This window comes from Mixophyes fleayi, chromosome 11 (genome assembly GCF_038048845.1).
Source record: "Mixophyes fleayi isolate aMixFle1 chromosome 11, aMixFle1.hap1, whole genome shotgun sequence".
Classification (NCBI taxonomy): domain Eukaryota; kingdom Metazoa; phylum Chordata; class Amphibia; order Anura; family Limnodynastidae; genus Mixophyes; species Mixophyes fleayi.
In genome coordinates this window covers 29,662,932-29,679,191 of record NC_134412.1, presented here as the reverse complement: position 1 = coordinate 29,679,191, position 16,260 = coordinate 29,662,932, and the positions used below count along the sequence as shown (strand labels likewise).

The 16,260-nt window shown below is 38.5% G+C and overlaps 1 protein-coding gene across 5 annotated transcripts in view; it reads right to left on the bottom strand.

The window, feature by feature from the left end:
• Positions 1 to 16,260, bottom strand: part of LOC142107342 (serine/threonine-protein kinase BRSK2-like) — a 210,361-nt gene that overhangs the window by 21,967 nt on the left and 172,134 nt on the right. For 3 of the 5 annotated variants that reach the window (XM_075190721.1, XM_075190722.1, XM_075190723.1), the window contains 5 exons: positions 12,667 to 12,764; positions 5,936 to 6,086; positions 4,666 to 4,726; positions 2,403 to 2,934; positions 1,162 to 1,210 (listed from right to left, as the gene is read on the bottom strand). In XM_075190721.1, coding sequence (XP_075046822.1) covers positions 1,162 to 1,210; positions 2,403 to 2,934; positions 4,666 to 4,726; positions 5,936 to 6,086; positions 12,667 to 12,764 — 891 coding nt within the window. The remainder of the gene's footprint in view (positions 1 to 1,161; positions 1,211 to 2,402; positions 2,935 to 4,665; positions 4,727 to 5,935; positions 6,087 to 12,666; positions 12,765 to 16,260) is intronic. The other 2 variants (XM_075190724.1, XM_075190725.1) reach the window with 1 other exon arrangement.

Here is a 16,260-nt window from a genome sequence, read left to right as displayed (position 1 = left end):
ACTTTCGACTGCCTACGACTTGAAGGGCGGAACAGGGGAGGGGAGGGGTGAACTAACGTAGGCAATGTACATTAAGGGGTTTGATGGGGCATATTCGGCCAGTTCAAATCCTGAGTTTCTCTAAAACACGTTCTTTTTTTGAACCAGCTACAGGGCAGGTGTAAGTGGCGACTGATAGTAATGACTGTCTCGACATAGTCTTTGTATTAAAAACTACACTTATGTGTGCCACTAGCTAAGAAAATCAGTATGCAAGGAAGATTGACTATATAAACGTGTTGTATATACATTACCCATTAAAAGCATCATGATGGATGTATTTAATGTTAAAATTAAATGTTAAAAAAAAAGATTTTTATTAAAGATTGTACTGTTAAGAGTTGTTTATTTATTTTATGATTGTATTTTTTTAATCAGCTTGGAGTGACCTTTTAGTGAATAGATGCTTGTGTGTATACTTCAGTCTGTTCTACCTGTCTGCATACGGTAAGTAAAGTTTAGGCAGAGTGTACTTCCTCCCAGATTCAAATGGAAGCGTATCTTGAGATCCATTTGTATTTGAATGTGGACGGAACTATGCTTAAGTTCCGTGCTCTTTTTTTAAAAGGCAAGTTGCGTCCAGGTTGTGCCCAACCATGAATCAGGGACACAATCACATATACTCTGGGGGAAGGACTGCAATTTAACAATAGGACCTTTCTCTTGGAGGGTCTTTAATTACAATCCGATCCTCTGCCAAATTGATGTCTATTCTTGGAGCAAACTCACTTTTCAACCAAACCTGTTATGACCACTAAGAAATGTATTTGAGATAGTACCCAGGGCCATTATTAAACAATGACTATTGGCAATTAGGAGGCTGTTAAGTGCAAGGAAGATGCAAACAAAGAAGCAGCCCAACAAGGAACCAGAGAGCAACACTAGTAAGCAATACTTTGGACCCAGGATACATGGGCTGAATACTGATAAGGCTCCCAAAGTGGTCACCATTCCATTTCAGACAGCAGAAAACGATCTCAAATGTATGTATTTTATCTGTGTGCACACACGTTAGCACATACTACACAAGCAGATGTAAAAGATAACAAACAGCCTCCTCACCCCTTTCTCACAAAGATAAAAAATATCAAAAAATATAGACGGACAAACAGTGAGACTCACTCTGGTGAGGACTCTGGGGTAAGACTTGACATTTCTTCCGGCGTCGGAACTGGTAAAAATAAATAAAAGATAATGAGAAACTAAGGGGTAAGGTTTTTGAAATAATAATGTATATTCAACAAAACTCAGGAAATAAATACTTATTTTCAGATGGGAAGAATAGGAAAGCAACAGTGATATAATTACACCTAATAAACAAAATCAAAGCAGCTCATTTTTCTTTTCCAAAAATAAAAACTTATTTAACACATATTAATTCTTCTAGAACATAATGCACAAAGTATCTTCACTCTAATAGAGTGATAATTGGGCAACTGTAACATCTAAAATAGAAATTGTTTTGATACCGACTTCATCATGATCGGCACCAAGATATTAGTGTTTGCCCTTTTGTAAACAGAGAAAAAAACAACAAATTGGTGACAGAACTAGTTAAATTTACGGAAATAGTGGGTTTGGTATCTGGTACCTGCAATTCATCAAGTGTTTGGAAAGCAGCTACACTGCTGTGAATGGATATATATAAATATTAAGCAAGGAGAAGTCACTTAAACCACTAATAATAGTACGATTTTATCGTGTAACACTGAGCATCCACTGCTATCAATACACAGCTGTGGGTAGTAATTATATTGAAATGCATGATGTATGTTAATGTAGTTTTAAAAAGTCCTCATACTTTATATGAAAAACACAGAAGTGTACTGTATGAACAGCATGTAGATATAATATATACATAAATATATATATATATGCATCTATCTATCTATAGATATATATATATATATATATATATATATATATATATATATATATATATATATACACACACATACACACACACATATATATATATATATATATATATATATATATATATATATATGTGTGTGAGCCTTTTCAGCACATTATTTAGAACTCATTTTGGTATGACATTATTGAGAAATGATTCATTCTAGGAGGGACTTTACATGTATATAGAAAACTAAGATGTCTAAAGATTTCAAAAGAAAGACTAAGCTACACCATGGATTAAGCTGAAACATATCTGTCTGCCTAAATACCTTTTAATGTGAGCAGCTACTGTTAAAACAAAATCTATCTTTTCCAGGCTAAAAGTGCCCTTTCTGTAGCTGCTGTCATCTGGTGGAACCTATCCTTATACTAAATTTGAAATACAATAAAAGCCATGTCATGCTCTGCCACTAGATGGCAATCTTACACAAAAAAACAAAACCTACCTTGCAATTTCCGACGGTGGAAACGTGGGGATCCCAGGAAACTATTCTTGATGGAGTTGAGTCGTGTCTTCCAAGCCACCCCACCAACACCAGGACTTGAGGGAGGGGTACCACTGGGCGTCCCAGTCGGGCTGTCCTTGGGCGTATGCACTGGGGTGCCCAGCGGGGTAGGGAGGGGACTACCTCGGGGAGAAGGGTGAGGGGTCACCTGCGGCAAAGGGATAGATTTGGTGGTGGATTTAGTACCAGGGAAAAAACGAGCAGGCAGTGAGGACGGGAAGAATGGTGGGGACAATGGGGAGCGATGGGGTGAAGTTGAGGAGTCATGCGATGGAGAGGAGGCGGTCATGGTAATGGGCAGGGGATTGGATTTAATGGTCTGGAGGGGCTTCTCTCCCAGGTTGGTCTTAGCAGGCAGCGTTTGGGTCTTCGGGTCAGGCTGACGGTGAGCAGCTTTGGACTGCCAGATGGCACGGGGGTCCTCCCCATCAGTGGCTTCCAGCGGTGTGGGGGAGAAAGTGAAAACGGGACTCTGGCAAGGGGTGACAGAAAAGTGCCCGATGGGCATTGATGTTTGACAATGAGATGGCGCAATGTGATTGGACATGGTGTTCTATTGGTGTGTGTTGAACATGTATGAACTTTCAGAAATGCCAGTTCTCAAACAGGTAAAAAAAAACAAAAAAAACTAAATATTCAATATATACTTTTCTTTTGGTATTTACTTTGTCTGAGAGTACCGTGATTTTCCATGGTAAGTCTCTACTTTTTTACCATAGAACACAGCTCAACATATTAAGAATGTTAACCACATTGAGACCATGGCACCATGGAACACAATCAATCTCGCAACATTCCAAAGTTAAAATGACATCTGTTATGGCACAACACTTACAAGAAATATTGCCTAAATTTGTATCACTTGTATACACAAGCAGCTCCTACATTTGTGTACTGCCTCTTTTCTCTAAATCGTTGTTACAATTTACTAAAACTCCAGCCACTTTAACCGCCATAATCTACAACAGGAAAAAAAATCTCTTTTAATCATAAATAAACAGCACCTAGGGTGTAATAATTCAAACTTTCTCTACACCAGCACTATTCTCCAATTGTGATTTTTGTTAATATCCCTTATTGTCTTCCACCTCTCGTTCAAGGCAGGGGTACGCTCTGTTTTATCCTCCAGCTGAACCCCAACATACATAGGACCTAGTTTATGATGCGCAGTGCAAATTACTTAAAGTCCTTTTGTGGAGTGAAAATGCCTATTTGTCCCTCTGCACATCAAGGAACACTACTCTTCGCCCCTTTATCTCATTCCTATAATCTTGCTCCGCATACCTATATCTCATTTATACTCTGCTCTGCAAAACTTGACGCACCAATGCACCTTATCCATACAATGCAAGGATCGCACTCACTGCACCGTATTCCTCCCACAAACTGGTGCAAGCGTTCTGTCCTCTGCAAAAGCCGCTATCTGTCTCTGTAAACCTATATTCGCTTTTGTGGAACTTTTAGTTGCATTTGTGGAAAACGAGGCACACAACACTACTAAAAGCGATTTTGAGCTACGCCTTTGCTATTTTTCTCTTCATGAGGGTGATTGAGGTGCCTCACATGTCATTTATTCCCACCAATGCTGGGGAGATATTAAATTCTGGAGCCCACAATGCTCCTCGCCCCTGGATATCGGGCTTGGTAACGTTTTGGAGGTGCAAGCAAAAATGAGCATAATTGAACCATTTTTTGAGACACGATGAGCATTGCGGCTCCTGGAATTGAATAGCTCCCCTGGCAATAGGGGCGTAAACATGTAGTGCGAACTCGCGTAGAATTGATTCAGCCTCGTCCCCATAAATGAGGTCCAGGAGTGCTGTTACTGACCGTCTTGGTCAATTAAGACTGTAAAACCACATATAGCTTAATCCTGACTTAACTCAGATTACTTTAAACAGCATACAGAAAGCTACAAAATCTATGCCCTAGATACCATAAATCATTCTTCCACAATGTCTATAGCGCTAGAAACATTTACAATTTCATGTTGACCAATACTTTAAAGGTGACATGGCCTGTAGATGAGGACTAATGATAAGGTATGTATTGTGGGTTGCTGTGATGGCGCCAGAAGGCTATAATGTGGGCTGCTGTAGTGAAGACATGCTATGCCAATGTAGGATGTAAAACACTGGATTTTAGTCCAGAGCTGAGCTGTCATTTCATCTGTAAAGTTGTAGATTTCCTTGTCAATACTTACCCTTGGACTGCTGAGGGGGCTAGATGAGAGACCGGTCGATGCACCGCTGACAGATCTGGACCTACGTAAGAAAGATCTATTACCCTCTGCTCATGAAACAAAGAAGCTGACCCTTTTCTGCCCTGTTTTAAATTGTACGCTTTAGAAGGATTAAATTTCAGCCAGATAGATATATAGGTCAAGTACTGTCATTTCTGGCTGCTCATTCCTTTCACACCCAGCAATTTCACATGATTTCCTTTCTTTTTCAAAAATACAACATTTTCCTTCCAGTGTAATCACGGTGGGATTTTTTTTGTCTCTACAGGAATAATGTGATCACATAATCTGAATATAATAAAATAATCTAACGGATGAATTAGAGGTTCGCTATCACTGTTGCAGTTACTAAATTTTAAAAATCAGTTCACTCCTCTTTATATACTCTAATTATATATTCTATTTGTTGTCCTCTTTCCTTCAATAATATATCTGTGCTGTGAATTAAATCACGTAAATATATTAAAGACTTTTTTTTTTGCTTTATATGCATTATTGCATTGTGTTTTCAAGACACAGGGCCTGATTCATTAAGAAAAGTAAGACAAAAAAATGAGTAAGTTTTCTCCTGGACAAAACCACGTTACAATGCAAGGGGTGCAAATTAATTTATTATTTTGCACATAAGATAAATACTGGTTGTTTTTTCATGTAGCACACAAATACTTAAAATAAAATAGCTTTACTTGTACACTGAAATGTAAAGTTGATCTAGGACATGCCTTACGCCAACTATAAATCTACCATTACATTTTAAATTTACGTCTCCCTTCGATTCAACATGGTGTTGCCAAGGTGCAAAGTTACTAATTTTTTTTGCTTTACTTTCCTTAATGAATCAGGCCCACTTAGTTCACAAACATGATAGTGTGAGTTATACATTAGGGGGTATATTTACTAAACTGCGGGTTTGAAAAATTGGAGATGTTGCCTATAGCAACCAATCAGATTCTAGTTATTTATTTAGTACATTCTACAAAAAGACAGTTAGAATGTGATTGGTTGCTATAGACAATATCTCCACTTTTTCAAACCCGCGGTTTAGTAAATATAACCCTAGGTCTTTCTTAGCTTGTATTCACTTCTGAACACAAATGGTGGACCACACTAAAATTTAAATTGGGAATATGATTCTGTTACGAAATAACTGATGAATGCTGCCTGTTTTCTCTGCAGGACATTCCAAAAAATGACCTGATTGAAGTCCCCACCAAAACATTTATTGTGCTACCTTTGACTGTGCTGTGCCATCTCAATAGCACGCCGCGCAGGAACAGGTGAGCCCCCATCCGTCACGCTCAAGACTTCCATTGACTTTCGTTCAGGGCGACGCTTTCCATGACGATTCAGCATTGGGGAATCTACTCGTTTGCGTGGAGGATCTATTGTATAGAAGAAAGAAGTCATAATTAATTGAATATCTATATTAATAGCATAAGTAAGACTTTTATGAGTGACTTATTTTATGATGCCACTATCTAAGCAGGGCACATCATATACCAAATTAAAGGTCTTGGTCTGTAGATTTTCAGAAAATTATTGGCAATGTAATCAGTTGCATCGTTTTGGAGTTATTTTCCAAAACATCCATTCCCCATTTACAACAATGCATTACCATTGTCCTCTGGAAAATGTAACAGTTGGCAATACTCCTGTGCACCTGCTGGTTGCTCTGAAAACTGTGACAGTTATTGAACTTTCCCTGTGCACCTGCTGGGTAACCTGGAACACGTGACCTGACAGTTAGTAAACTTTCCCTGTGTACCTGCTGGTTGACCTGAAACATGTGACCTGCTGGGTGGTCTGAAAACTGTGACAGTTATTTGCAGCCTTCTGGGTCACCTGTAACATGTGACCTGCTGGGTGGTCTGGAAACTGTGACAGTTATTTGCAGCCACATATATCAGGGCATCTTGCGGGGACCTCAATCACGGACTGCTGTGTTTTTTCAAAATTCACTTATCCTTGCTTTGTTTACAACAAACATGCCAGGAGGCCGACCTCCAGGATGTGGACGTGGTGGAAACCTTACAGGTAGCCTTGAGCGGACAGTTCAAAGATATTATAGCCAACAATATTATCGTCACAACAGCAAGTACTGTTTTTCACCTTCATCTGTTTTTCACCTGCTCAGACAGAAGTTATCATATAGGAATCCTCAGCGTTTCCTTTCTTATCCAGCCATTGATGACATGTGTTTATCTCATTGACACCACAGACAGTTGACATTAGTCACCATTGGAATACAATTGGTTGAACATCCACATTGATCCCATTGGCTATTGATATTGGATATTGTTCATATTATGGTTATCATTGTTTGAACACTTGGCTAGAACCTATTAGCATTAATTACTTATTACTCTTTTATTGGTCTTATTGCATCTCATTTGATGTGTACTTATATATGTGACTTTATGTGATGTTTGTAACATGCATAGTTGTTTTATGGTATTTTACTGTTGACAAGTTGAAGTAAGTAAGATGATAGCTGATATACATGAATTTTATTCTATTATCCTTATTATTTTTAGATGTTTATATTGTATTACCATTTTGGATCCCTTATATGATGTAGTTGCCAATTATGCTACGGTTTTAATCAATAAATAATATCTATAACAGAAGGCTATTATCTTTATAATACACCGATATTAAGTCATTAACATCAGTCAATGAGCGCATAACCTTGATCACATGCATTCACCTATGACCTTACTGACAGAGGTTCCTGGCTGACTGTCAACAGAACAAGAATCCTGAGCTTTCTCACAAGCTCTTTAATGATATGCAACTGAGAAGCTTCTTGGGTTCCCTTCCACCTCAGAAATCTCACTGACTTTGAAGGACTTTGCCTGAGCTCCCCCCGAGGACAGGAATGATTTCCTCACTTTACGGAATACTATTGGACAAGGTTTAGGAGTCTTAGGGCAGGCATGAGTGGGAGTGGGAAAGAAACTTCGGCCCCACTCCGATAAAGACTTTTGAGAAATAATCAGGGAAAAGAAAGCATCCAGCTCCATCTCAACCCTTGTTAAAGAAAATGCCTACAAAGTGTGGTACTATACCCCTGACAAACTTGCGACTATGTTCTCTTCAGCCCCTCTCTGTTGGAAAGAATGTGGTCAGAGAGGCACACACCACTATATTTGGTTGACCCGCACCAAAATTTCAGCATATTGGGAAAAAGTTTGGACTTTTCTGGCCTCACTCTTGACGTGCCCTGTCGTTAATTACTCCTGGGCCTTCCTCCTTTGCTAACCACTACAAAATTCAGATAAGCACACTGCCAAACTGGCTTCCCACATCCTGGCACCCACCAAATTGCTAAGTCCTGGAAGCAGCGCGAGCCCCCGCACACACACACACATACACAATTCTGCTCTTAAATCCTATATTTGGTTATAGCAAGAAATACTACCTGCAAGATGAAGAAAATATCTGTACCCCGCGTGGCTTTTCTTCCAAAGTGACCCTAACACCGTAATGTAAATAAGGCTTATACTCTTGTTTCCTTCTGGATCTATACTTTTTCTTAACTTAGCTTGATAGAGGGCCTGGGCCATACATACATTTTCCTCCATATCTCCCAACATCTACATATACTTGGGCACCAAGGAGGCAACTACTCAACACACACACCCACACATATACACACACACACATATACACACACACACACACGCACACACACATACACACACACATGCAGGCTTTTCCATCTCCTCCCTTCCTCCCACTTCCTATCCCTTCACCAGGTTTTCTTGATGAGTTACTGAATTTATTGTAACATTTTGGATTCTGTTTGATTGCTTGAATATGGATTTTCTGTAGTTGCACTATGTATCTGATTGCAGTTAAATAAAAAAAAATGTAAAAAACAAACAAACAAAAAACTTCAGACATTTTGGTGCATTGTCCAGCTTATAATGCTGTGTGTAAATGGAAGTGTTATCATATGGATCAATAGTTCATAAGGCTGTTAGCTATATACTGTTATTCCATCCATAAATGCTCTGTTCAGAATGCCACAGAGGTATTATTTATTTAGTACATTCTACAAAATGATTGCTAGAATCTGATTAATTGCTATAGGCAACATCTTTTCAAACCTGCAAAAAAACTCAGTTTGACACATTTACCCCCCTGAACTTTAAGATTAATAGCTAGGAAAGTAATTGATCAAATTATAGATCGCCATGCAAGTTTTAAATACAGGTGTGAAATCTATTATCCAGAATATTTGGATTCATTTTCATTTCAGGTTTTCTGAGCTTTTTGGATAGTTGGTTTCCAGATAAGAGATCCTATCATTTAAAACCGTCACCGATGTTGATGACTTAAGTGACCTTAGCACACCAATAATATAGTTATTAGACCTCTTATATGGAAATGTGTAAGAAACCAGAAAGCCCAGAAACCCACAAAAAAAAGTCCCAAACAGGTCCCACGCCTGGATATAAAACTTGCATGGTGATCTCAAATTAAATAAATTATGTTTTTAGGCACCAATAATAAATTCCAGGACTCAAATATGTCTATGAAAAGAGGATACACCATAAAACTGGTGTAATTTCCATCTCAGGAACAGGGAAGTGACAGTATGTGGCTATGAATATAAGACCCTGAGGGGGAGAAAATATTCCACAATTGATACAATGAAACAATCTTTCTGATTTTGCAATCTCTTCCAGGCTTCTGTGTCTTCTGCTGCCAAGTGTTGATAGCATTTACCAGGAGGATATTACTTTGCCAAATGACACTTTTACTTTTATATGATAGCTCAATTTTATAAGCAACCAAATAAGAACATAGGCTGATGACCCTTACATAACAGACATATAATGTATTTCAGTATTACCCAAACCTCTTCAGGATCCTAGACCAAATTTGTCAATTGCAGATAAGTGGATTCTATTTTTATTCCATTCTAGGGCACTTTCTGTTTAAGGCTGTTGTATGTTTTAGCAAATCATTAAAGACCAAGTAATACAATTATTGTGAATAACTGTATATTATAAATTGTGATGAGGACTTTGGCAAACACTTAAAAAAAATCTTTGTTTGCCCTTTTATATTTGAAATATCTTATACAAAACCCTGAAATAATATAATGAAACCTAATGTAACTGAAGGGTTTATATTGTACTAAATATATCTAGTATACTGTCTGCCCCATATATTTTAAAAGCTGAAATGTTAAATGCCACGGACTGGGGTAGAGCTTCTCTCTGTTGCATCACTCTATTATGAAGGCGGTACATGAACACCAATGCAAAGTAGACTAATTATTAGTAAATTCCATCTCTCCTATGTTACATTTTTGACATGATCACTATGGAAAGATACTGGTTGGAGGAGCATGGTCATCTTTTCATAGTATGATGGAACAGAGATCTGTGAATGGAAAATATGTTCTATTTTCCTTATCCCCGTCCCATCACCTACATGGCCAAGTTGGCCTTGTGTATTGGCCCTATATCTCTCCATAGAGATCAATGTGTGAGCTTCTGTCTGTCCTCTGTTTACCTCTCTTAAGTTGGAACAGAGGACAGAAGGAATTGAATACCATTCGTGTGCACTAAAGCACGCTAAGTCAGAGCGATTAACTTACAGTTGTCATGGCAATGGAGATACTCTGTGTAGTTTTTGGATTAAAGACATGAGCAGTGTTGAATCTGAAGATGCATGATAGAGCTTGTTATTTCAGTTTTTTTGGACCCATATCAGCAGAGTTTTAGGGGTATATTTACTAAACTGCGAGTTTGAAAAAGTGGAGATGTCGCCTATAACAACCAATCAGATTCTAGCTGTCGTTTTGTAGAAGGTACTAAGTAAATGATAATTAGAATCTGATTGGTTTAGTAAAGTAAAGTTTAGTAAATATACCCCTTTGTCTTTGAAAGCAAGCAGATCATGGGAAGCATTCTCCAGCTCACATACAAACTTTTTCAGCTCACAAGTATAAGCAGCTCATCTTATAAGTATGTGAAGTCTCCTACTACTCACTAGGGAAAAAATATAGCTAATGCAATAACTTTTAAATAATTTCACCTAATTCAACGTAAGATCACTTACATCCTATTGTAAATATTTTGCTGCATTATGCTTGAAAAACAATACTTAAATGTATCAATTTCCATCCAGCTCTAAAGCTGGCTGCACACCAGAGATGGCTGGCGATAGCATGCAGTCACAGTGGGCCTAATATAGCAGAATATATCAGCCCAACATGAGTGCTCGATAATAATTCAATTTAAATCAATTGGACCATTAATGATATGTTGATTCCTATAGAGGTCACCATCCAACCACACCAAAAGCCCCATCGTAATCTGAAACTGAGCCACCTGTCCTTAAGGAATGGCTCTCCTCCAACCAACGTTTGACACCAAATTTGTCAGTGGTCCCGTCCCTTTGGTCAAACGGCAGGGTGGGTTTACTATTGTCAGCTATAGTGTTAACTGTGTTATACAACATATCATATTTGTTTTTACACACTATCCACTACTACTACTGGATACCTGCCAAGTGTGTGTAACAATTTCAGAGGTAGGATTCTTTGTGTTAACCCAGATTGGCGCTGGCCAACCAAGGGTGCGGAGTCTAACGGATTCCCTGGTTTTCACCAAGAACCGCAGCAAGCCGGGATGGACTTAGCTGCTAGGAAACCGCAGGCCGAGGTTCCCTGATCTGCCACTAGGTGAACTACTGTGTTCAGTAGTAGAGGGAAGAAGCACTTGGCAGCAATCGGAGAAACGGAATCTGAATAGGTACACGAAAGGTTAATAACAGGTTCTGGTAGCAGGTGGAGTGTCAGAACAAGCCAGGGTCTGGTACACAGGCAGACAATGCGGTACAGAGTCAGGAGGCAAATGGATAGTCAGAACGGAGCCGGAGTCTGGTACACAGGAGGGCAATGCAGTAGCAGAATCAGGAGGCAGATGGAGTGTCAGGACGGAGCCAGTGTCTGGTACACAAATGGTCAATGAACAGGATAGCAACTCAGGGAGCGAGAGCACAGGAACCGAACAAGGACCTGGAGTCAGACAAGCTGAGACACTTGTTGCTCTGACACTGCTATAGTCTCAGAGTGAGGTTTATATACTCAGCAGAAAGACTATGCCGCCTCCCAGCCACGATAACGCGACCGCCCGAACCAGGAAGTGCTGACTTCTACACAGAGGGAAATCAGCAACACAGGAGTGTGAAACAGGCAAGTTGTGACAGTGTGTTATAGTCAATGAGCGTCTAGCTGACCCTTAAGGCTGTGAGAGCCCATTGGTAACCTGGATTCTCCTGCAGAATTGATCGAACTAGAATACAGTAAACAAATATATCTATCCATCTCTCTTGCTCTCTCTCAATATTTATATATATATATATATATATATATATATATATATATATATATATATATATATATATATATATTGAAGAATGGCATGTCATTAAAACAAATATAAGGCCTCTTTTCAATCCTAATATAAAAGTTGGCTTACTCAAAACAACTGCTGATAATATTCACAAACATATACAGTATGTAAAGGCTTCAGGATCTTATCAGAACTGAAGATATTTTCGATTTTGTGGGGGGGGGGGCATTTTCATATACACAGCAGACTTCCTGTCACTGTTGCCATTGAAGGATAGTGAAGGTAGCCTCTTTTAGCTGAAATGACTGATAACAGAGAACAGCAGAACCCTGCTGCATAGCAAATGAAAATAGGGAATCAAAAATCTCAAATTTTGTCAAAGTAGGGGAATTTCTATTTACATATTTGTCAATGTAAGTAGTAGCTCTATTATTTAAGGCACTTTGTATTTTAGGTACAGTGGCCCTTTAAATTTCAGTTCTGGCTGACGTTGTTTTGTAGAAGAAAGAGATTGTGCTGTGTAGCAAAAAATTAAAGGGCAGAGCAGATTACAGAAGACACCCCTCTCCTGCCACAAATTGCATACCTATGTCATTTCGAGGAGGAAGGTCTTCATCCTCACAACTTGGATATCTCTCCTTGCGATCAAGGAGAAGGTAATAAATCATCTTCTCCTGGTTTTCACTGCAAAAAAAATGTTAAAACTTTAATTATAAAGAAAACAACGTAAATATTGAAGACTACTATTCCTGAAAGTACACAGTGGCATTAAAATATGTCATGTGTTAACATGTTGCAAAAGGTCACATTGCCTGGATGATTGCTACAGACAGATTTGCAGTGTTTCAGCTGCAGAAAGAGTAATTTATAACGCACAGATAAAATCTAAATGCTGCAGTAAAACCTGTCCCATCTATAACTATCAATTACTATTACTGACAAGTGTACATAATTGTATTGTATTTTATCTAGCACTCGATTTCATATAGTAGCATGAATTGGTGAAACAATAAAATAATATTGGCAATGTTCCCTGGTTTGCTAATCTGTTTCTTAAATCAATTCCATTCTACTACTCCTTTTTTCTTCTTCTTCTTCGCCCTGTAAAAATTAACTACATTGCCACTGATGAAAACAGACCGCACAATATATTCCACTGGTGGATGTGAGTATCTTGCTGCTGGATCGGTATTAGGTTTACTGTGTGTGATAATGGAAACACCTGCACACAAGAGTTTTTTTTCCATAATTTTGAGCTGTTTCAAGGGACAGAAAAACTATCAATCTATGGTTAAGTACATTTTTTAAAAACTTTTTGCTATCTTACAGCAGCCATCTTTTCAAGTTAAAAAAAAAAGCAAAAGGGCTTAGGAACTTCACTTGGGCTGGTAAGAGACAGAAAATTAGTTAAATTAGACACTAACAGTGTAAATCTAATGGGGGCATAAACATCCCTGACATAAGAAATTATGACTATGCCGCATCGTTGCATTACCTTTGCGACTAGGTTCAAGAAAGCGTCACGCATGCTACTTCAGTTGAAAAGGGATTTCTGGCAAGTACTGACTTGGCCAGCTTCTTGTACCAACATGACCAGGAGATGACCCGGGCAAGCAAGGACAACCTATTGCTGTGGACCACTAGTGGCATACAAATTGGTCCTTAATGCACATAAATCAGTACTTTAGCTATTCAAGTTAAATCCGGCCTTCCAAAATGGTGTGTCAACCTACCACTTCTTTATTTGGAAAATGTGGGGGGCATTACAAAAATAGAATGTCTGATGCACAAAATAGACAGAGGCTCCCCTAACATTCCTTTAGGCAATAGCAAAATACTCAGTTGGTGAGACATATCTTCTGGATTTTTCACATAACCATATTCTCTGATCTGGACTGGAATAATTTGGTGGATAAATTCTTGAGCTCATCTACCATTAAATATAGGGCCATCCCCCTACATTATAATTATCTGCGAGCCTCTATTGACCATTTTACCTTCTCTACAGGGATGGGCTGCTGGCTTTCCACTTTCCCCTCTTTCACAATAGAGGTCCTTTTATGGGCTCTTGTGACCTCTTGTAAATTCATATCCTCCAGCATGTATACTCAAATGTATTTTGAATCTCTTCCATAGGGCGTACTGATGCTCCCACCGTCGATTCACAATTGGACTATCCAATTCCTCACAATGTTATAAATGTGGTATGTTGGACGCAAGTCTTATACACTGTTTTTGGCAATATCCAATAGTAAGATAGTTTTGGCTACATGTCAGAAGATAAGCATTAGATGATTTTATTAACTATGTCCCTTTTACAGTTTCTAGGGGATATCCAGGGGTAGTAAGAAGTTACTGTTTGCTATTAGCACAACTGTGCGTAAAACAATCCTTCATACAAGGATTCATACCGGCCTGCCCTCTTTAACCCTTGTTTCGGGTTATTATTTAAGATTATCTGTAGATAGAGATTCTAAAACTGAACTGTTCTTTAAAATGTGGGAGAGCTATAGTGTCACCCTATCAGTCTCCACCAGAACATAAATACATACCACATGGTACGGACTTAGAATGGTAGCAGATGACCTCCCCTATGTACCTTTACGGTCCCCATTTTCTTACATCTTACAACCTCCAGCTACAAAGTCAACAATGAAATAATTTTGCAGAGAGAGACTGGATACGGTATATATAATTGGTCCATAAGTGTGGAAACACCCTTTTAAAATGATTAAAAAATTAGAGTTGCATCCAAGATGGCCGACTTCAAGATGGCCACCATACTGGCCACATACCCTAAAAAGTTTTCCACCCCAGCCAGATCATGTGTGTAGACACTGGGTTAATATTTCCTCACTCATTTCCGTTTTAAATGGGTGCTTCCACACTTATGGACTACCCTGTATATAAAAGAAAAAAGGCAACAAAAAAGTATAAATAAAACAAAAAAATTACAGAAGATAGGCAAGAAAATAAAAAGCAAAACTGAAGTGTGTCGAGGCCCAAAGTCTTTAACTTACAATGACTATTTTCCAAGTCTTCATTAGACCCCTTAGATTGTAAGCTCTCACATGCAGGGTCCTCTCTCCGTTTGTCGTTTTGATGATTTGCATGTCCTGAACATTACCTATTACATCTTATGTACTCTTAATTTCTTGCTATGCTTGCATTTATGTTGCACAAACGTCCTCTATGTATGTACGTACGCTGCTTGTTTCTGTATTTTGCTTGTTGGTCCTCTATGTTTTTGTACTATGCTCTATTTCCCTACATATGGCGTAGCAGAATTGAATGGCATCATATAAGTAAACAGTAATAATGATATACTTCAACCATTTGAAGAACCTTGATTACAATAAGTAATGCCAATATGTTCCTATAGTTCTTTTCTTGTATTTAGCACCTAGTATGATACATCGGATGGCATTTATGAACTAAGCAAACCATGTGGAGGACAGTTTTGGCTTATAAAGTACTGATATGGGCTAGCTATCATAGGTCAAGTCTTTAGCGGTATCATGAACTGAATGGCAGGGCATTCACTCATTCCTACCTATGGATCGATTTCAGTTTGATGATTTGTTCATCTTCTTGAATAGGTCACCTGTTTCTCATAAGAACTAATCATTTTCCTTTCCTCCTCTCTGCCACCTCCAAGTTCTGTTCACCATGGAGCATAATAAAGCAATACAATTTTGACCATGTCTCATAACTCTACAGAATAATTGTATAACCAGAGAATCTTAGAACTACATCATTTTGCAATTTACATACATATATAAATGTATTTATTTTTCCCTGTAGATGACTACACATTCCCAATATATCAAAGCAACCTGTGAGAGGTAATTCTGTCAGTTGAAAAAAGGAAATCACTGACAAAATTTGATACATGCCATTAAAAACAATATCCGATGTCCTCTAACGCCCTCTCGTGTAACCCAAATCTTAGAGGTTGCAAAAAGAGTTAGTGCTCAAATGATCGGCTTACCCGCTCCTAGTGCAGATGTAAGCATAACGTGACAATTCGGTTTTAAAATAACAGTCTTTGGTTGTATTATTTTTTTCACTTTACCATTTCTTATTTCATGTGTTTAATGTTCTTTTAGATGGTGATGGGGCAGCTTTATCTCTGACATAAACAGACCCGCACAAAAAAGACCCATTAGTACGTGACTGC